The sequence below is a fragment of the Zosterops lateralis genome (genome assembly GCF_965231275.1).
Source record: "Zosterops lateralis genome assembly, chromosome: 2".
Taxonomy (NCBI): Eukaryota; Metazoa; Chordata; class Aves; order Passeriformes; family Zosteropidae; genus Zosterops; species Zosterops lateralis.
Genome location: NC_139763.1, coordinates 88,445,558 through 88,468,517, shown reverse-complemented (window position 1 = coordinate 88,468,517; position 22,960 = coordinate 88,445,558). Strand labels below are relative to the sequence as shown.

At 38.7% G+C, this 22,960-nt stretch overlaps 1 protein-coding gene across 1 annotated transcript in view; it reads left to right on the top strand.

Annotated features, from left to right (window-relative positions):
• PRMT8 (protein arginine methyltransferase 8) overlaps positions 1-22,960 on the top strand; it is a 55,347-nt gene that overhangs the window by 20,328 nt on the left and 12,059 nt on the right. The window contains exons 2-6 of the mRNA XM_083854994.1: positions 10,559-10,744; positions 13,956-14,111; positions 19,057-19,120; positions 22,193-22,335; positions 22,719-22,806. Coding sequence (XP_083711120.1) covers positions 10,559-10,744; positions 13,956-14,111; positions 19,057-19,120; positions 22,193-22,335; positions 22,719-22,806 — 637 coding nt within the window. The remainder of the gene's footprint in view (positions 1-10,558; positions 10,745-13,955; positions 14,112-19,056; positions 19,121-22,192; positions 22,336-22,718; positions 22,807-22,960) is intronic.

The following is a 22,960-nucleotide window of genomic DNA, read 5'->3' as shown; positions in this document are numbered from 1 at the left end:
AGTCACATTTACATTTCTGTGTACTGCTTCCAGATAACAAGAGCATGTCTTCCCTGGGTTATAGCTGATTGCAAAGTGAAAACAACTGCTAGGTTTTCATGCCTCAGAAGATGACCTTGTCCTTATTTTTTTTTCTTGTCACAAAAAGAGCTGACTTGCCTAGCCATCCTTAAAATAGAACTAATTACCATCTGTTAACAGGTCCCTAATGCTCTGACTATAGATCCTTATGCACCATTCATGGTTTCATAGCCATGATGATAAATTGTCTGTAATTCAGAATTCATGTGGAATTACATCAGCTTACCTGAGTGACCCAGCATACATTGTGGAGACTTTTTCTATAGAGCCTTGCACACTGAATGTTGGACTCCATAGAGAAATGCAATTAAAATGCTTTTAATCAATTTACACTGTGAGTTATACTGCAAAAAAGAAGTATTCAGGCAACACTGATGAGTTTTCTGTTGCATGCAGAAGGAACGACAGAGAAATGAGAAACCTAGATCCTCCTTCCAGCTAGTCCAGGCTGGTGCAAAGGCAGCCCTAGAAAACTGTCTCCTTGTGTACTGAGCCCCACATTAGAGGAGGAAAGGGAGCTGAGTCGTGACTTGCTAAATAATGATATAGACTTTGAGCTACTCCCAGGGAAACATAGCATGGAATGATTTCTTCATTCTGTATGATTGCATAGTGCCAAATCTACCCAAGCAGCAGGGAACATGACTCACCAGCAACCTTGAACTTTGCTCATGTGCACACAAGAGGAGCCACTTACCCTTGTTCCAGCTACTCCCTCACAGTACCCAGCCACCCTAGAACCAGTGCTGGATTCCCAGATCCTGGTGACTCCTCTCAGCCACACATAAAACTGAGTGTGTTCCATCCCGTCTGAAAAAACGAAGCAAGACTGCTGCAGTTTGGCTACTTGTATTGGAGAATACAAGGGGAAGGGAAAGACTTCACAGCTGCAGTTTGAAGTCACTGCTGTTGGAGCACTATGACACTTTTGCAGCCTTCTCACTCTGCCATGGCAAACCTGAATGGATCTTGGAAAAGGTTAGAGGGAGCTCAATCCCTGAACAGCACCCCATAACTTGTTGATGGCATAGAAGTGCTTGCCCAGTCAGTCCAGGTGGGACAGTAAATATCAGTATCAGTGTAATGAGTAAGTGTATAACATTAACAATTATCACTACCAAATATAGAGATGACTCTGCAATGAATGCCCAGGAATGAAATTGATATGGTTTATTTTTAGATTCTTTTCATTTGGGACAGATATTTTAAAATCATCTGGAAGACCTGATGCATTTTATTAATGCAGAGATACTTCTTTCCCTTGTGTAACTCCCTGAAAGGCAAATCAGAAATAAAATGACATTAAACTTGGAAAAGCTCTTTATTTCCCAGAGGCTGTAGCCTAATTCAAATGGAAAATACTGTTATCAGCTTTTCCTCTTTCCAGTTTCAACAATAGACAGGCAGTAGTCATACCTCAAACCTTCCCTCTGAACAACCACAAAAAATAAGCCTCTAATAGCTCTGTCAGAACAACAGGCTGTTTCCCCTTCTTATATCTCTGCATCTTGATTTCTTTTGTTCTAGGTAGTTTTGGATGTAGCACTTTAAAGGCAAGAGATCTGTCAAAACTCCCAAACCCCAGACATTTCAGAAGGAAAATCTGTTCCAGGAGAACATACAACATAGTTTATACCCACTGCTTGTCTCTTCTGGATAATTGAATGGAAGAGGAAAAGTATTCCATGGCAATTGGGCAATTTAACTGCTCCCTCACCTTTACTGGCTATATTAGGTGTTAGGTGCTCTTCAAATTTTGATAGAAGTGATACCAATTATGTAGCATATGGTTGTCAATAACAATCATAACTCTCACAGTTGACCTCAGTTCTAAATTTTAAATTCTTGTCATGATACTGGAATTTCACACAGTTAATATTGGTAGGCTGGGGACCACACATTAAGGCACCTTCCTGAATTTCACTATCAAGTTAGCTTCTACCAAGTGAATAAAGAATGAAATGAAATTAAATTAAATTCTCATCTTCTTTAGTCAGAAAAGGAGAGACTTAAAATGACAGGAAGGTAGTAAGGATTTTTTTTTATCTTTTGGTTTATTTGCCTCTCATGAATCTTTGAAAAAGGTCAGGATGCTCCCACGGAAAGCGAGGACTTGCAGTGTTACCATGTCAGACATAGCTGTAAATCTGTGTAAGTGCAGAAGCTTCAATCTGCAAGAGACAAGGCTTTGAGTAGCTGCTGATGTGCTGCTCTGTGGTCCACACACCAGAGTAAACTTTTCAGACTGGATTCTGAAACAGGAGAAAGGCTGCTATAGCATGAAACAACCAAAAAGCTCATACATCTTAGTAAGGTACTATATTCAGAAGACCTCTGTTAGAAAGCATGCTCTTCCTAGGAGCCCTGCTATATGGTACTGAGTCAGGAAAAAGCTGAGAAGTCTGAAATGTCTCTCAGAAGCACCTAGCCCTGGTGGCCTAACCTGTATTTCTCAGCCTGTCATATTTACTTCTAGGTATCAATCTTGTGTCAAAATAACCAGTATGCTTGACTATATCCACCTCTTCTATTCCTGATTACGGTGAAAAATGGAAAGAAAACCACAGGAGATCTAGCCACAGATCATCACAGCTTTCTTTATTTATCTATAGTTCTCCCTTATTTAATTCTTCAGCTTTCAGATTCTTGACATACATGGCAGAGACCATTAAACTACAACAAATCCATATGCTGCGTATGTGGAGGGAACAGCATGGTTATGCATGGAGATCCGTTTCCAGATTATTGATAGCAGTTAGATTAGTCTCTACCCTATGAAAAGAAGAATGAATTTAGCAATCTGCCAACTGTAGTTTGCTTTTGGTTTTATCCACCAGAGGACAAGTCTTCTAAAACACGATCCCCGCTGAGCCAAAGCTGTGAAACCCTGGCTGTGATAGAAGTGGGTTTGAGACTTCAGCCAGCACTTGAGAACCTCCTCACTGGGCAACTTAACTCACTCCTAATGAGGCTCAAGGGGCTCCAAACAAACAGATGGGCAACAGTGTCTACTGACAGACCATCTGCTCAACACCACAGAGTACAGGTGAAAACACAAGGCATTTCTCCAGCTGTTCCTTGTAGCAGGGATCTTGAGAACAAAGAAGGTGTTGCTATGATAATAAATCTAAAATAATGATAGGCATTAGATCTACCAAATGCCAAAGATAATCAAAATACAACCTTCTCCTAAAGAAAGATGCCGCTCAGCACTTATAAAAATAATGCTTTGCTATCCTTCCACAAGGTGCTTCACAAAGAATAAATTTCTGGTAATACTAATACATTTCTCTCTTGTTTTCATAGTGCTGAACTAGGATTTCTCATGCCTTGCATGGGACATTCTACTCTACAAGCATTGCAAAATCTCTATCTTTATGAAAAGTAACACAAATTCAATTAAATGTCAACATTTGTAACTTGTCACTATTTTTTTTTTTTTTCGCAATGGCACCATGCACTAAGCAGTCATGAGAGCAGATTGGATGAAGAACATTTTAATTACATGCACTGGCACACAGAACAGTCTAGAACTGCTCACACATTTATAAATAATACAGATACTTGATATCATTCCTGCCCTTAAATTTTGTCAACTCATTTCCTGTAGTCTCAGTTCTGTTGTGTTACATGTAGCTTTAGGAGGTTTTCATTCCTGAGTGACATATCCTCATCTTCTTATAGTGTGCATTCTGCGTGCATAGTGTGCTTGGGAAAGCAGGTTCTGTTCTTACTGTGTGTACAAATCTATCAACCAAAATTTATAACCTACCTCAGAAGTTGCATTAGACTCAGGTTTATAAACCTTACCACCTGTATCGCCTGCACAGTGCGAATATAACTGTCTGTGTCTTAATATCATAAAATAATACGTGTGGAAAGGACTCCTGGAGGCCATCCAGTCTGACACCCTGCTTGGATAAAAGACAGCTTTAAAGGCTGGTAAGGGATATTCTCCAGCTGAGTTTTGCAATCTACACAGTTGGAGACCCCACAGACCCTATAAGCATTTGTTTCAGTGCTTAACCTCTAACAGAGAGAAGAGTTAATCATGCATACACAGGAATATTGGAATATTGGAAACTGGAAATTAGAATGCTTATTTTGTGACCTGTTACTAAGAAAATTCTGGCTTTTACCCAACAGACAGTCCCCATTAAAAATCTTGACAGTATGAAGTACCCTAGGTCAGGTCCATAAAGGTATCACAGAACCTATCTTGCACTTACATATGTAAATTTCATTTTAGCTTCTGCACAATCAATAACAACTTTGCAAACATTGTGATCTTTACATTCCTTTTTCTACTTGGTGTTACTTCTGTTGCAGCCTAAGTATACTGACCACACCTTTATCATACCGATCACCAGCTTGCATCTTTTCCTTTGACTTTTAGAGGATTTGGACATCTAAGGTATAATCTAGTTCCTAATATAACTGATCTATCTCAGTTGTTCTGTTTATTCTAAAGTGTCAGTGTTTTCACAATATTTTTCCTATCACGATTACTTAGGGATATGATGTCACAGTTGTAAGACACTCTAAACTATGCTTGTCTGTAAAAGGACAGTGAATTTCCTGCTGATAACAAATGGACAGGTTTTTCTATGACAGGCTGATCTGGCATTTCAAACAATCCATGTAGAAAGTTCAGAGCAGCACCTCACTTTGAAGTGGCTGAACAAGGGGTAGCCTCAAAGCAAGCAATTTTAAGAATCAGTTCTCTCTCCCAGTTTTCTTACAGAGTCTGTCTGACTAGATTCAGTTTTAAAGTTTAGATAGATTTGCATTGAACTCATAGTTATATGCAACTTAAAGCAGACTGAGCCTGATTTTCATCAAGCAGAAAGTAGATTTATAGCTGCTGAAAAATTGGCAATTTCATACTGATTTTTAGACAACATAAAGCTTCTACTAAGTGAATGTTCTTTACTGGTCTTCAAAGGTCCTAGTTCCTGAAACTATGTACCTAATACAGGCATATATATATATGTATATATGTGTGTATATATATATATATATATACACACACATATATATATGTATCTATCTATCTATCTATCTATAGATATATCTATATATATGTATCTGTATCTATATATCCTATATATCCTTGTTCCCAAACAGCTACATCTGTCTGCAGTTGAATTATGGAACTCCTTAATTTCCTCCCATTTTGCATTCCTTGTGAACTTCCCGTCCTTAGCATGGAAAGATTTTCCCAAAGCCTGGTTTCCTGCAAGTATGTGCTCTTTATGGCCCCAGCTCTTAATTTAGTTCTGAGCAATGCCTGGTATTCTTTGTACACTTTTGTTACTGATCATCATTTCTAGAGGCTACACATTGCACATGTAACACCAGCCAGGTGGCTTAATAAACCTAGAGCAGGTAGAAAGCATGACAACTGAAATCTACCTGCTTCAATTTTAGTGGATCATCAAAACACTTATCTTTCTACCTAATTTCTGGTTTTCAGGAGCTGTACCAAAATATAATTATATTTGATATTTCCACACTTCAGTCAAATCAGGCTGGCTTGGACAAGCTTAAAAGTTATTAATGGGAGGCATAGGCAAGATAACATAGGAGCTTCATTTCCTCAGAAAATCAGGTTAAAACTTCTCTGATAATGGATTAGATTCTTTGCCCTATCCAAAGATCACTTAAGATAAGCCTTGGACAAAGACTTCAAAACAATACAAGATAAAGCAGTCAAAGGAGTTTTTTAGCTGCGTGATGACTGCCAAGAAGTTTTTGCTGAAGACTAATTTTTGGCAGGGCGATAGCAAATACCTCTTATATTTGGCTGTGCTTTTATATCTGCAGCAACAAGAAGCTGTATTGTTGGAATTGCTATGGTGATTGCATATCAGTTGATAATCTCTTGCACTCTAGAGGTCTTCATTATTAAATTCAGACCAATGAAAATGGTGTTAGAAACATTCTATTCTGGTAGTTCTGGCATAGAAAGCTATCTGGCTCAAAAAATAAGTAAAATCGACATTTAGATATGATAAAACCTCTTGTTTAAAAGGAAGACGATGATGAAATTGAATAATTTTAAACTGTAATTCCATTCTTAATTAGTTTCTTAAGGAAAAGTTAAGCACTTCCCAGCAGAAGGTACAGTTAACTACTTCAATGTCATAAAAATGCCATAAACATCTTGGAATTTGTCAAGAATAAAACACTGCAGCTTGAACAACAGTTTTGCAAGGATTGGAATTTTAACCTCCAGCCCGGTGTCTCCATAGTAATATCAAGAAAGGAGAATTGAAATTCAAGTTTATTTTTACTCTACACACCACAGCCTTTGTCACAAACTTTCTAAAAAATGAATTGTGCATATTTCACCATCTTGTCTCTCTGTAGACAGATGGATATATCTAAAAGGCTCAAATGTTCAAAAATAGCTCATGGTTTTTGAATACCCAGTTCTCTTTTGTATTTTGGGAGTTTCATACCCAGACAGCCTTGTCGGTCCATGATGGATTAGGTTCAATTTTCAAAGAACTTCAACAGTACCCATTGATGCACATGGGCAACTCTGTATATCTCAAAGTCACACAGAGGTGTCACTGAGGTGCCTATATATGTTTTAGAAACCTACATCAGGATGTTGAGTTGTGGGATTTTGTGAAAGAATGAGGTTTACAAACCTTGTATTTGTGAGAATTCAAAGCTTTTAAGGACACCAGTCCTGTGCTAGTACATTTGATCACCTGCAGTGTACCAATCCTGTCCAAAAAGAAAGAGGAAATAAATTTGATTTTTAAAAGTAGGAAAATATTTCCCTAATTTAATTTGATTTAAATGTTGAAATGGTACACAAAAGTAGGACTTCACTCGCAAAGCAGTGATAGACTGCTTCTCAGACCCGTCAGATCCCCCACCTCCAACCTTCAGTACCAAATGGGAGATGGAAAAATAGAGGGTTGCATGTTTAGAACAGTGGAGTGAATTCTGAGGCAGCTGCTTCCATTCTTTCAGATTTCATCTGCATTAGAAGCAAGCCAGTGTTCTGGAATCATGTTCAGCTGGCCAGAATCCATACATGGGTTCTGCAGAGAGAGTTTTTTAGATTCTTTACATTGATGTGAGGTTTGCCCCAGCCCAGATGCTTTGCCTTTTCAGGTGTTATTCAAAAGATGAGTTGTTCCTCATGTAGGCTATATATATATGCTAAGCTTGCAAATCATATCAAGGGTTCTTTTCAGTTTTGGAAAGAATACAGGAAGTTGACTTCCCTTGATAGCTTTTGTTTTAAAAGCATGTTTTCTCTTCATGCAATTATACCATATCCCTAAAAGTATAGTTGTTTCTAGTCTACAATTTCACAGCTGTACACCTGGAGATTTTATTGTTTCTGATACAAAAAGTACCTTTCATTGCAATTCTTTACTCTGTGGTTGTCCACTGTGTTTATATTTTCCCCAGATATTTGTTGTCATTGGGCACAAGTCACTCTCGAGTGAAATTGTTCATAGAGTCTATGGCAAGTTATTGACAGAGGGATTTCCTGAGCCCCACTCACAAAATTATTCTTATAATTGTGATGTTGTTTTGGAATTCCAGAATCACAGTGCTACATGCAGAAATTTCAGCAGGAGGTATTACAGATGCTGCAAAATTTATACCATTTGAATCTGGAAGGTCTGCATTGTGTTAGTATGCTGTCCTAGGGTGACTTTAGGTGCTTGTTTTCTGCCTAAAACAGAAATTAAGCAGCTGGTTTAAGGTCCCTGTGACAGAGTGCTGCTGGCTGAGAAGATCACCACCCCTATTCAGTTTTTTACTGCCCCTGCTGCATGAGGATGTGGTACTCACAGCACAGAATGGACAGTGCATGACCTATTAGGTTTCAGAGCCAAATGTTGTCACTCAACCACCATCAACACATTTTAGCACAAGCTGCTTTAGCACAATCACAAACGAAGGCAGATGAGAAGCAGAACTAATAGACTTCTTTTGCTGGGTGGGATATGTTCTTCCTGGCAGAGATGGAGATGCACAGTTGGGAGCATTAAGTGTCCAGGTAGTTTGTATAAATCTGAAAAGCACTGAAAGTCAAAGGTGCAATACTGCCTCAGTAGCTTAATAAAATTATCTTGCCACCCCTTGACCATAGCCGAATTCAGTTGCAGACTAGGAAACGGCAATGTTAATTCTTTTGCAGGAAAGAAATTCATTCAGGCAACTTTCCTAGCCTAAGCTGCTAGGTTTAATTTCATTCTGTATCTTTAGTCAGAATAACCTAGTTCTCATAATCCTGTCTAGACCCTTCTATGCAGCCAGGAGCAGAACTGATACTGCCTGAGATCCAGATAGGAGATTTGCCTTCCAGACCAGCCTCCTTTCCTGTAGCACATGCTCTCTGTTGCACAGCAAAGCATGTTTAAATCTGTAGTTTGACAGCAACAGAAATGCTAGAAGTCCCCTGGTTTCATTTACAAAAACTGATATAACTTCTCTCCATTACGTATCTTTTGAGCAATTGCCTGTGATGCACTGTTGTGTGTCTGGAGACATTCTTACCTAAGACAGGAACAGAATTCAGTGACTGTTTTGTTTTGTCATTTATGTAAACTTATGCATTTTGCTTGTAAGATGATGCAGAGGGTAAGATTTTGGAGGAAAGTGTAAGACCATACAGATTTCATATTATAATAAAACAGAATTTCAAACACCTACAGTTTAAGTCCTTGTAATCCAGCAGAGAAATACAGAAAGGAATGCTGAGAAATGTAACTGCAAAAATTATATAGGGTGCATGCCAATGGAGAAAAAAGTTAATATATAACCTCAAGTATGTAATTAAAAGTAGCAGGATTATATTTGAAAGAGCTGAATATTAAGAGCAACACTTTGACAGAATGAGCTATCAGTCCTACTGCTTGCAATGAACAGGCAATGAAGCAATGTCTTAAGAGAAATTACTGCAGATGGACAGTTTTGAAACTAGACCAGACAGAAATACAAACACCAATTGGGAGAAAATGTATTCTGTGTGGGAGGTGAACTAGGTGAGGTGAACAGGGTGTAGTGATAAAGTAAAAAATGTAAGTAATAGAAAAGATTTATAAATAAAGTACTTCCGTATCTTTGGGGATGGAAAGTGTTAAAGGAACATAAACCACTGGTATTTACTTTTTTAACAGATGGACCAAAGAAACCATGGAAAGATGACACATATAAATCTTCAAATGAACAAGGGTAGAAAATGTGGAGGTTTCTTCCTTCTTCCTCTTTTTTTTTTTTTTTTTTTTTTTTTTTTTTTTTTTTTTTTTTTTTAATTTAATTGAAGCAAACTGAACTAGGCTAATTGATGCTATTCAGAGACAGTACCAGGGATTGATACCTCACAGCACCAAGCTATAGAAGACAGCATGAACTTTATGAAAGTAGCGAGGAGAGGCTCAGGCAAATCTGGTTCCCACTAAGAAACAACTGAGTCTTAAAAAAAAAAAAAAAAAAAAAAAAAGTACAAGAGGATATGATATATTTAAAGTAGGATTGACCTTAATATATTAAGTTGTTGGCCCGTAATTTGCAAGTGACTTAGTGCATAGATGAAGCTGTAGCATATTGCTCAGTCTTTCTCAGTTTTCAGAGTTTTGCATCATATTAAGGATTCAAAATGTAGATACACACACTTGACCCAGACCAGGGTCTGTTTTACCTTGTATTTGAAAAACATTCTATCTTCTGTCTTACATGCTACAGGTATCAAATCTGGACCAAGGGGGTGTGAAAACTCTGTCTATCAGAATGTTGGTGTTGGAGATCAATACACAATAAAAAATTACATCCTGAGGGCAGTAGTGTGTTGGAAATGGGTAACTCCTGCATCTCCCAACAACAGGAAACTACATTAAGGGACCACACATGCCACACATCTCCCCTACAGTGCTTTCTGGACATGCTGAGAGACTTTCAGATATTGTGAGCTTTCACCTAGCTCATCAATATAAACAGGTACCTTACCTGATAAGTAAGAATCGATTGTGAATCCTGCCCTTGTTGGCAACACTGTGTCTGGAATCCATTTTATGTTAGTTTTCTTTGCATGGGAGCTATTTATTTATCGCAACCTGCCTCTCACAAAGCTGTGGCAGTTTGACAAAATAGGCCACTAATGGAGAAAAAGGAGCTCTTTACTGCTTTGTGTCAGTGTTTGCAGTAATCTTCTTCAGCCAATTCCAATAATTTGCCATTACTCTGCACTAATTTAGGTATCTGCAGAGGAACATTAAGGAAAAATCCATTAAGAAAGTATTCCAAGACATCAAATAAGTTAAAGATCCAGGAACAGAAGGCAGCCTAAATTTCACTTATAGTACACCAGGTGTCTTTCGACTTCTTATCTACTAAATGGTTACAATAATACCACTAACAGTAACATCACTATGCTCTCTAGACATAGAGAGAAATATTTTCTTTTAATGATGCCTCTTAACAATATTCCATATTCTCCTAGGTTTGCACCATTCCATCCCAGCCTCCACAGCCTACTGTTGTTCCAAAGCCAGTTCAATCTGTCATACATGCTCCATTGCAACCAAGCTGCCCGGGCCGAGGCAAGATGGCAAAGCTCATCAATCCAGAAGAGATGACATCCAGGGATTATTACTTTGATTCCTACGCTCACTTTGGAATTCATGAGGTAATCTTTATTTTTTGTTTCAGCAATTGTTAAATAACTAACAATGTAATTATTATTATTATTATTATTATTATTATTATTTTTACTTACTTACCTGTATCCCACTTGCCCATGATTATATTCCTCTGCCTTTCCTCAGGCAATTTTGTAGCCTGGTTAAGTGCCATAGATATCATCCACTTCTGTAAAGACTTGTACTCAAAACCTCTGTCCCACTCAGATTCCTATTGTAGCTGTCTGTGCAGTGGTGGATTTCACAAGTGCACCAATGCAGTGCATTTATTAGGGCTGCAAACCAGCCCAGTCACAACCACAGGCGCTCCCTTATTGCTGAGTTGGGGATTTTGTTCTCTTGCATGTTTGAGCACAGACATCAGAAGAACAGCTACTCAGCTGACATGAGAAGCCAGTTTCTTGACTCCTGGCATGTTACTTGAATGCGCAGGCTGCATTGATGGAGAACAGAAATTAAGCCCAGTCACCTCCATTAAATACACTCCTGGAAAGAATTTGAAATACTTGATGGACCATTTACTATCAAAATGTTGACTGTAGATGAGTTCTAAAGAAGTCACTGATACCTTGCCCTGCTGACATTTTTGTGACGCAAGAGGATGAGATCTTTAAGAGCAGGATGCAAAAAAAGCAAATGTGAAATGACTCAGTGCACTCCTCACAAACAGCGTAATAAACAATATCTATTTTCATTATTCTAGCAATTGTTTGTGGGTTGTAACATAAAAGATTTCTATCTGCCAATAGTGTCTTGCCAGTGTAGCATTCAGAAATTCAGTCCAAGAATGGAAGAAGATAGAGAAACACTTGAGTGGGAAGGAGACCTAGTAGAAATTTTGAAAACACCTCAGAGACCTTAAATCAAATGGATCTCCTGATGGAAGGATACAGCCATGTAGGTCTCAGACGGTGCAGAGAGCTTCTTGCTGAGGCTGGGAAGTTGGAGGTTTCCTCCTTGCCTGCAGGAGGTGTGCACTGGTAAAGGATGTGCATGAACAAGTAAAGGAGCTGCTAGAGGAGGCTGGCAGACTTTGAAGCATCCAGGGGCATGAGTGGATCTTCTCTGAGAGCATGATGGTACAAGAACCTAAAACCCCAATTGTACTGAAAGGAGAGGCAGTCAGTCTGTACTTACCAGTTTTGGAAGTGGGAACTCCTCTGATGGTTAAGGCTGGAAACTTGTGAATTCTGGGAACAGGAGGGAGGCTCTTGATCCACCTGCAGGTGTCTGGCTGCAGAATAGAGTCAGTGTCTTCATTGCAGCTGAGGGGCAGGAGGATCTGTCCAACAAACCTCCAGAACCAGTTGGCTCTGAGCCAGGCAGAAGCACTGGGGGAAAGTGACAAGTGGCAGCTGCCAAAGGCTCTCACCTGCAGGGTATAGGGTACTTCACCCTTCTGTTGAAAAGACCTTCTGCCAAGGCATTTGGATCTGGGACATTGTGGAGAGGCTGCTGACATTTGTCCACCCTTTAGACCAGCTCTTAGAGCCTGCAGCTCTTCTACATGAGCACCAGTGAGACCTGGAGCGTATCAAGTGTCACTGGGCAGCTCTTAGGAAGATGATCAACAGCAGGCTGCATCAAATGCCTTTTTCCCTCAATAGCCAAACAGCACAAACAAGGACTTGAGGAGAAGTGTTACCACAGGTCTACAATTGCTTGTGCAGCGGGTGTTAATGACAACGTTTTGGGTTTTATATCTATGGGACCCTCTTTGAGGATTGAGGTCTGCTAGGAAGAGATGGAATCCACCTGAATAAACAGGCCAAAAGGCATCAGTATTGACTCCTGGGGAGATACCTCTAGTGACTGGCCTCCAGATGGACTTTGTCCTGCTCATTACAACATTCTCAGAGCAACAGTTCAGTCAGTTCTCAGCCCACTGCACTGCATTTATGTAGTCCATAGTTGATCAATTTTTCAGTGAGGATGTTATGGGAAAAAATGTTGAAAATTTTTGCAAAAAATCAAGATAAAAAACATCCATTCCTCTTCCCTCATCCCTAAAGCCCATTATTTTGCCATAGAAAGATTCCAAGTGCTCAGGCATCCATGATATTTTCATCCATGCTGAACACTCCCAATCATCTTGTTCTTAATATGTGTGGAAACAGTTTCCATGAGGGTGTAATCAAAACTTTGCAGTGTTGATGGGCTCCTCTTTGCCTGATACCAAATCATGCTTTATGATAAAAGTAGCCTTGTTTTCATCTGGAGTTACTGAGCACATGTAACGTCCTGCCAACACAGGTAAGTAAGCAGCTGAGACATGTAACGATCCCATTCATGATTGCCTCAGACTGCTGGGCACCGAATGGATCTTTTTCATCCTGAAATTGAAAAACTCATTTGTCTACTTGCTTAAACAATGAAATTAAGGAATAGTATAAGCAAACCTTCAGCCTTGTAGACATAACAGAAGCATTTTCAGAAAACTAAAGTCTGTGTTGAATTGTCTAAATTTCTCTTAAAAATGGCACCTGGGTCTTGAGCTGGGTGCTCTTTATTGATATAGTTTGACTGAGGGATGTACAAGAGAAAGCAAGGTGCTGGTGGAATTAAATGCATGTACTGCTGCTGTCAGTGCATCAAAAATCAGCACCTAACAATGACAACTCAAACTAGTGAGATAGTAGTCCAGGTGATAGATTAATATCTTCTGGAAATTGATCAGATAAATGAGTGGATAAATGAGAAGAGCAGTGAGGGAAGACCTTACATTAACAATACAGAATTTCTAAGCTCTACTATGGACTTCTGCCTCACATTGGACAAGGCTTTCAAGCCTGCTGTCTTATAATGTCTTATGGAACAGTTTCTTTTCTGTTCAAAGAGGAACCTCAGAAGGTCCCTGCACTGAGGCTCTGGGTTGTGCATGATTTAGGACAAAAGGAATATTTGGATTCTTGTATGGCTTCTGCCTATTCCCAAAGCAGTGCTGTGGTTATATTACATTCTGGTTGTTAATAGCAGAATAAAATCATACAAAGGACATCATACTGCTTCTTAATAATTCAGCTCTAAGTAGCTGGCACTTCACAGTTGCTTTCATGTCTGCACCCCAAAGTACTTGAGAAACCCTCCATGTTGTGTATTAATAATGCTTAAATGACAGCAAAGGAATGCATTCAGCAGCAGTGGGGAATCCATATAAAGATTTCAAACAGTGACACAATGCTTTTATTTTCATCACAGGAAATGTTAAAAGATGAAGTGCGCACATTAACCTATAGAAACTCAATGTATCACAATAAACATGTTTTTAAAGATAAGATTGTCCTCGATGTTGGAAGTGGCACGGGAATCCTCTCCATGTTTGCTGCAAAGGCAGGAGCCAAGAAGGTATATGGGGTAAGAAGACTTTCACATTTTGAATTCATTTGTGCATTTTGACTGATAATTTGGCTTTGTGATTTACCTTTTCTTATTTGTCTTGGTTTGAAATTCCACTTTCCAAGCTCATCTATGGCTTGGTTTAAAGTGACTTCAGTGGAGTTCTGTTGTATTCTATGACTTGCACTACTGTGCCTTTTCCAAATTGGAATGTAAATGTCTTTTCATATGTGGAACTTTTGGTGATCTGGTACATATTCACATTTCTTCTTGGCTGAAAAAAAATGTTAAAGAGACTCACTCCTACTCAGAGGGGTTAAGGGAACTGTCTTGCTTTTTAAATTTTCAAGGTCTGCAACTTTGTAGTCTTGGAAACGAATTTCCTTAATACACTTTTCCCTGCATATTACAACTCAGCAAATTGTGCAAAAAAGCATGTGCATGTTTTCTGTGCCAACAATAACACTTTTCAGAGGCAGAAGGAAATTATTACCTTAAATACATTGAACTTTAGGAGCATGAATGTGCTGTTCTCTGCAAAGAAGTCATTACAGAGAGCATAGATTTGCTTACTAAGTATATTCAAACTTATTTGTACTGACTCTAAAATGACAAATGCAGTTTCTTTTTGCTTTGGACTTCTGTTTGCCCTGAAGACACAATTCAACATAGAAAAGGGGAAATAGATCCTATTTCTCGGTGTACTTCAGAATTGTTTAGTAAAACTTAATTGGGTACATCTGTGCATTTGAAGACACTGATGTTACTAAGTACCCAAACTGTGTGTCTTTATTATTGGTAATAACACATGAAATGCTATTTCAATTCTCAGGCTTATATTTTCAAAATCCAGTGTTACTTCTGAGTATCTCTTTTGAATATCAGACTAGAGCATGAAACTATTGACAGCTGAAATTAAAAGGTGCTGGAAAAAGTTTTGGAGTTTAAGCCCAAGACTGGCAGCTAGAATGCATTTTCTCATAAACCAAGTATTGCTTATTAATATGATTTATTACCTCAAAGCCTCAGGGAGGATAAACCTGCAGCTTTCTGTGATGCAGAAATGCAGGTCTCATGCAAAGATGTTGCAGTGTTCTAGAAGTATAAGCATATACAAAAAGATGATGCTGTGCTCCCACCTTCCTATCTCTCAGATCCCTGGCCATATGGTCTTCCTCCCTCCTTTGTGCTGGCACTGGCACTTATCTGATTCTACAGTGAGCCAGATCACTGACAGAAAATTCACCAAGTAAAAGAAAAGTAAATATTTTTCCACATGTTTGTTATTGTGGGGTATCTTGTGTTTGGGGGGGGGGGGGGGGAGGTTCCCTCTTTGGACTTCTTTAGAGTTCAGAGGCCTTTATAAAGCTCAGTGGCACGCCAGTGCCAGCTCACCCATGGACTGTTCATTGCTGAAGCTGGTGGGTGTGCTATCTGTGGAACTTAGCTCTCAGAGGAACCCCCTTAGGTGTGAAACTCTTCTGGTACAGCTAAAGAATTTCAACCTTCTTGTCAAATGAGCTGTCTCACCGTGAACCCTGTACACAGCAAGCTGCAGAATGGATTTGTGTTGAACAAGCAGCCATTTCAGAGAACTAGAAGTGGCAATCTCAGTCAAATTGAGAATTCATGGTCATATTTGCCATTGGAAACTGTGAGTGTTCCATTTAAAAAGCAAACATTTGCCATGAGCTATTACATAGAGCTGAGATGTTCCAGTTCCTTCTCTACAGTTAAATGTGATTTTTCAAATAGCATGATGTGGGAACTGTTGACAAATGCAGAGTGTTGGTTTTTCAACTACAGAAATCACTCTCTTCTTACTCACGCTTTCCCTCTTTGGGTTCAAATTCATCCACTATTCTGTCTGGTTCTTCTTATCCCTTTTTATTCACTGTTGGAACTTATTCCTTGCCACTACCTAAGCCAACTGCTAGAACTATCTCTGGGTCCTCAAGAGATGTAAATCATAGAATCATTAACTTAAAGCTGTATCAAGTTGGCCAAGAATGTGTCCAGTCCAATTTGGAAAATCTCCAAGAATAGAGACTCTTAATACTCTCTCAGCACCTATTCCAGGCCTACAATCACCAGGAGTTTCCCTTGCCACAGCTCATGATTACTGACTTTTGTCTCGTCCTGTGCATTTCAGAAAAGAGTTTGACTTTACTTTCTTTGCAAGGCCCTTTGGGATACTTTTACATTGCTATTGGATTGTGGGGGGATCTCTTCCACAACCTGAACAGAACCAGCCCCCTCATTTTCTCTTCTTTCTTCACCTGTTCTGAGCCATAACCCTTGTAGGAGGGTACCAATGTGCCATGTAGTGATGTTCATCTAACGGGGGAGCTGTTGTAAGAAATGTAGAAATAGAATTGGCACATAGATATCGGTGCTTGGGAGGCGTCAGTGAGGGACACAAAAATACATAAAAATACATAAAATGTCCCTTGAAGCCTTGGTTCATCTGCTGTATTTAGTCCTACAAAATTCAGGACAGTCACTGCAGTAGAACTATCTGAATTCCATGGTATTTTCAGACAAACAAGACAGTGCAGGGAAGAAGGAGTTAAACAGACGCAGAAAATGAAGGCTGATGTTAGATGTCAGCTGCTTTGTATAAAAACGTGGTGATGAGGACACAGCCCAGGGGAAATCTGGGAATCTTGTGACTGTTTCAGGAAGAGACTACAGTAGAAGAGGAGCTATGTTTGCAGCAGTAGATTGAGGACTGAGAAGTAAAATGATAGCAGAGGTGAATATACACACACAGAACCAGATACAGCTGAAGCAATTCAAAGGTTCATGCTGGGACCACTACTATTTAATATCTTCGTTAAGGACAATAGATAGTGGGATTGACTTAACCTTTAGCAAGTTTGCAGATGACAGAAAACTGCTTTGTGCAGCTGATATACTTGAGGGAAAATACACCACACAGGGGAATTTTGTCAGGCTTGAGGAGTGGGCCTATGTAAATCCTATGATTTTCAACATGGCCAAGGACAGGATCCTGCACTTGAATCAGGGCGATCCTTTGAAGATCTCTTCAAGCCATAACCATCCTATGATTCTGTGATTATAAACTCAGGTACAGACTTATTTTATTGGAACATGCTCTTTTCATAAAATCCAAATGCTTTGCAAAATAGGACAGATTTGAGCAGATCACTGACTTGAAAGAAAATTGAGAAAAAAACCTGACAACACTGATTTTTCCTTTAATTCTTCACCTACAGTATTCAATTTTCTTTTTTCTGAAATTAGTTGCTTTTTAAAATAAAATTCACTACAGTATAAAGTCCAAGTCAAAATTCAGATGAGCAGCTTTAGCCACCCTAAAGCAAGTTTATTTTCTGAAATATGTATTCCTTCATTAAACATTTAAGTGTTGGGGTTTTTGGAGGTTTTTTTTGCTTCTTTGTGTCTGAAGCAGATTTTTGGAAACTTGATGTCATTCATGAGAGAGAACTTTTTTTTCATTGCACCTTGCTCTTTAGTAATTTTGGAAAGCAACCTTCAAATGCCTACATATGCCTGCTTTATTTAAAAACCATACAAAATGGGCAATAGAATTGAAAATACCAGATGGATGTGAAGACAGGAAAAATGAGTATAATATCAGTAACTACAGACAGGCCATACAGTGTATACAGTTTACAGTAAGGGAAGAACCTGAATGGAGCAAAAGGACAGCCCTTACCCCAAAGGATTTCTTCCTTGAATTCTCTGGACTGGCACTCAGGTATTCCTTTCCACAAGCCAGTTTTGGCTTATGCTCAGTCCTTTGAGCCAGACATTTTAGGAATGGTTTACATCCACAGGCATGCTGAGCAGAATCAGTGTGTTCCCATGGGGACTGGGATTGATATTATCACTGCCATTATGTCTGTTTCATGCACAATATAAAAGCAATAAAGGATTTGTGTGTCCTTGCATCCGCTGTCCTGCCATCTGTGAGTGCTATCACAGAGGTCAAGCACAATTTAGCTTTTAGAGATTAAATGGGATTCACTGGATATAGAAACCACTTCATTAGAGATAATATAGTTCTATTTGACATTACCATAGGGGAATTAGAGAGACAAGGATTATGCAAAGTAGTATCGTCCTTTTAATGCCAAATTTGGAAGAGGTAAATTAGGAACTGATTCAGTGACTACAAGCAACTTTGGCCTTCATGATTTTCAAGGGGCATAAAACCCAGACAGATTCACAGGATGCAGTTTTTCTCTAAAGGATATTAAAGGTCATTGCAAACATGCTTTTATGTTAGTACACAGAATTTACCAAGTTTAAGGGCAGATCTAAAACTAGGAGGCACTCTGTAATTATTTTCCTAGAAAAAGCACAGAACTGGTCAGAGAAAAAGCCATGCAGATCTCGTTGTCCTTATAAATAGAAAATTTCAGTCATTTCTTATGTGTTAAATGCCTGCATTCTTTTGGAATAGCAGCTTTCCTAAAGAATATAGATTTTCACATTGAAAACAATTCCTTCTTGGCATAGACCAGTATTGGCATATTTGAATTTTAATATTATTCACAAATTTTGAATGTATTTTGTTTCAAAATACATATGGAAATATAGGATCATCCTAATTAATTCCATTCAGCAGATTTGGTGGTGGGGGGGCAATATTCTAAAGTAGCAGGAATAAATTAAATATAATTAATAAGTTATGTACATTTTGTAAGTAGAATCTCTCTCTTTTTTTTCATATTTCAACAATTTTAAAATCAATCTTTTCTACAGGAGCCAGTTTAACTGAGACACAGACTGTAATTTAAATATTAAAATATCATTAATTATGATCCTCCCCACAGGGAGGAGGCTTTATCAATGGTTACATGCTTTGTAGAGTCTTTGCTCCCTTCAGTAGATATTGTTTTCATACGCATATCTGGGCTCTCTAACAGATAAATTGCTCTTTATCTCTTTTTTCTTTTTTTTTTTTTCCTAGATTGAATGCTCAAGTATATCTGACTACTCAGAAAAAATTATCAAGGCCAACCACTTGGACAACAGTAAGACATACATAATTTTTTTTTTTTTCAGGAAAAAGAGAAGATAACAGTTTTGCTTTTTCTGAATTAATTTATGTTGTGTGTTTTACATGTAAATTGTAGTTTTGCAGAATTTACTTACGTAAATACAAAACTAAACACCTCATTCTAGGCACTACAACAATTCCTCACAGGAATTACTATTACTTCTGTATTTATCAGAGATGAAAAAATTCAATAGAATTTATCAACAGGAAGTTTGGTTTAGCAAAGCAGAAGAAAGACTCTGTATTAGAACTGAACTTATCAAATAAATTCTGCCATTTCAATTCCACCTTTTCTCTTAAACAGAATAGAAATATGAACAGACATATGGACATTCAAATTGAAATAAGGTTTAATGCAAAATTTTTCCACTAAGTTTTCTGACTACACATACTCACACAAATGAAAATGTTTAAATCATAAAATTAAAATATAATCTAAAACTTCTTTTTTGCTTGAAAAGAAAGCTGATGAAATTTCCAAGTATGTGGAAACTCTAATTAAAAAAAAAAAAAAAAAAAAAGAAAAAAGAAAAAACAAAAAACCTAGAAATAACTCCAAGCTACTGAAAACTCGTAGCACAAAATAATCCCCAACAAGTTCTATTTCATGCCTTCAGTCCGCCTCCAAATCACAGCACGCAAGATATCTTTGTAACAACCTAAAAAATCAGTCTTTTTTTAACTGAGGCTGTGAGACAGCTCCTGTTTAAAAGTGCTTTTCTGTGCAGAGCTTGTCTTTGCTGCAGAGCAGGTCATGGCTGGGCTGTACCAAGTGCCCTCACTTTTAGCTGTGTCTATTCTGATGCTCTGCCTGCACATGCGCAGGGAATGGGTTTCTGTTCTGGTTCAGATCTGTTCTAATTTTTATTGCTGTCAGTGGCAGTTTCTGACTAACCTCGAGCTCTCTGAGAGGAATATTTATTGTACATGACAGGCATTCAAGTGTTGTGGTGTGAAACAGCAGTGACGTGGGGATACAAGAGGCCAGCCAGCGTATGCAACTCCTGGTTCAGGAAAAGAAGGAAGCAAAGGACCAGAAAATACTTTTCTCCACAGTAGAGATAAGAGTACTAAGTAGGGATAAGGCACTAAAGCAGTAAGGTGTGACCTCCTTGGTTGTTCTGAACCTTGGATGCAGATGCTGTGTGTTCCCAGAACGGCTTTCATCCGCTAGAGACACAAATAGAACACCGCAAATCAATTTGCGTTTGGATTTCCAACAGCAGGAACTGCATGTGAAGGGACCACTGTCAGAATAAATTAGAAGGTTCCTGTGCACTCCAGAGGGTGCAGAAGGTGTTTATCTCTGCTTTTTCCTCCTATTTCTACAAGGAGAAAGTCACTAGGATACTGTGGTGGCAGAAGCAGAGCCCCCTCCCTTTGGGAGGAGACTTGGCAGGGCAGGTTCAGCAGTCTGCCTGATTGCAGTTTGGTCTGCAAACTGCACACCTGAACCAACATTTACACTTTCACACTCTACACTGACCCACATTCACTTTGATGTTAATGCAGCCAGGTATTGAGCCAAAGGATCTTGTTGCTTATAGAAATTTTCCATTTTTTCCCCTCCCTAAATGTTTTGAGAAATACAGAGTCAGGAAAAGTGGCTGAACCAAGAGAAAACCCACTGTTTCCAGAAGAGATACATGCAGTAATACATCTGAGGACAGCACAGTCTGTCCCCACATGATACCTTATGAAGTGAAGGGAGGTGGGAGGAACCAATGCTGCTGCTGCTGCTTACACTGTGACTGTTCTAGGTGTAAACAGGGGCCTTCAGGTGTGTCACCCTGGCAGCTGTCAACAGTGCTAAAATTCACTCCAAAAGAATTGGGGCAGTGAAAGTTCTTGAGAGAAAAGAGAACTAAAGAGAACTCATGGCTGGACCTTATAGACATGAAGAGTCTTCAGTACAACAACAGATGAACTGTTGAATTACTGTGAAAGAAATGTGGCAAAGAAGTGAACTTAGCTCTTTTCCAGTCAGGTTGCTCTTATCAGCTGATACTTTGTGCTACCACTCCAAGTCAGAGTATTCACAATTTCTTAGCGGGCCAGTCTGGATTAAAAATTTGCTATGCAAATGAAGTGGGCACATCTGATTAGAGTAATACTAGTACTGCATTTATTTGGGAAAGGTAAAACCTTCTTTTCTCTGGGCTGAGTTCTAAAAAGCACTCAACCCACACTTCCACACTCAGTCAGCTAACCTAGTTCTAGCTAAATTAAATTAAATTGAATTAAATTAAATTACCTTCATTTTTCTGAAACTGAATGTTGACCATTTCATCAATAAAAACTGCTATCATTAAAAATTGCCATTAATTAGGAGTAGTGGAGTAATCTTATCAATTAGTAATGGAAAGTAGAATATTCACCTTATTCCTAAATTTCAAGTGCATCTGTCACCTTGTCAAGGAAGAATCCAGAAACATGAGACTTTATCCAATGCAACAAACAATATAAGCAGCTGAAAAACACACACTGAAAATTATTTAGCACAAACTGTAAATACATTTGTAAATAGGAAATATTTTTTTTTTAAAAGCAGGAATGATTGATGACTTGTAGTAGTCCTAAAACAAAATTACTTTTTACATCTGAACTAAATATGACCCACTGTTTAAACATTAGTGTGTAAACCTGCAGGGATGTTTAAAGGCTTCTAAGTGGATTTTTTGCCTTACTTGGTCAATGGTCTAGAAATCTTCCAAATTCCAAAGGGCCTTGTAAAATGAGATCATACAGGTAACCAGGTAAGGCCTGTTTTTTCTGTTGTTTTTAGACATGGTGGGGGTTTTGTTTGGCCTTTGGTTTTGGGTTGGTGTTTTTTCTTTTTATACTGATACTAAAAATTCTATTTATTATACCTACTCTGAATAGTTTTTGAAAAGTGTGAAATGCATTGAGTCACATGGAGTCATGCCTTATCGACAGGCATTCAAGAAGAGAATCATAATGAAAAGGTCAGCCTGACATTCACCTGGAAGGATCTTAGTCAGGTGTTTTATTATGTGCAATGTATTTCTTTGGATTCTCTTTTCAGTAATCACAATATTTAAAGGTAAAGTGGAAGAAGTTGAATTACCTGTGGATCAAGTAGACATCATCATCAGCGAGTGGATGGGTTACTGTCTGTTCTATGAGTCAATGTTAAACACAGTCATCTTCGCACGAGACAAGTGGCTGGTAGGTGCTCTGCATGTCGTGCTCCTTGCTGGAGCAGTCACCATTTATTTTCTGACCACAAGCTTTCCCTTCCCTACTGTCGCCATAACAAGACACAGTTGCATCTCCAAGTGCCATTTCTTAGGCTTTAACGAGGAGATAACAAAGGGAACCTCAGTGAAAGAGCTTTGCTTTTGATTAAGTGCTGGCCGGCGAAGTTTCCGTAGACACTGTCTAATGGCATTGCCACAGGCTGCAAGGTTAGAGCTGGTGTGACAATCTGAAGGAAAACAATAAAGGCATGCAAGGGGTGCTTGTCTGGTTTTTGTATGTGCAGTTCAAAATGTGATGTCTTTGTCAGGTGAATAGATTACGAGATCCATTTCCCCACAATTCATCAACAGAAACCTGGAGGGCTAATGTTTCCAGACCGAGCTGCTTTGTACGTGGTAGCAATTGAAGACAGACAGTACAAGGACTTCAAAATTCACTGTGAGTAAGCACCTGCCAGTAGCACTTTTCTGTGGTTATTTCCCTAAAATCTTCCGTTTCCAGTAGCCTGCTGTAATCTCTTTGCAAGCCAGAATTCCAGTATAAATGTGAATTTTGAGAAAAAGTTGGTCTGCTGGTAAATTCAGGAAATTTG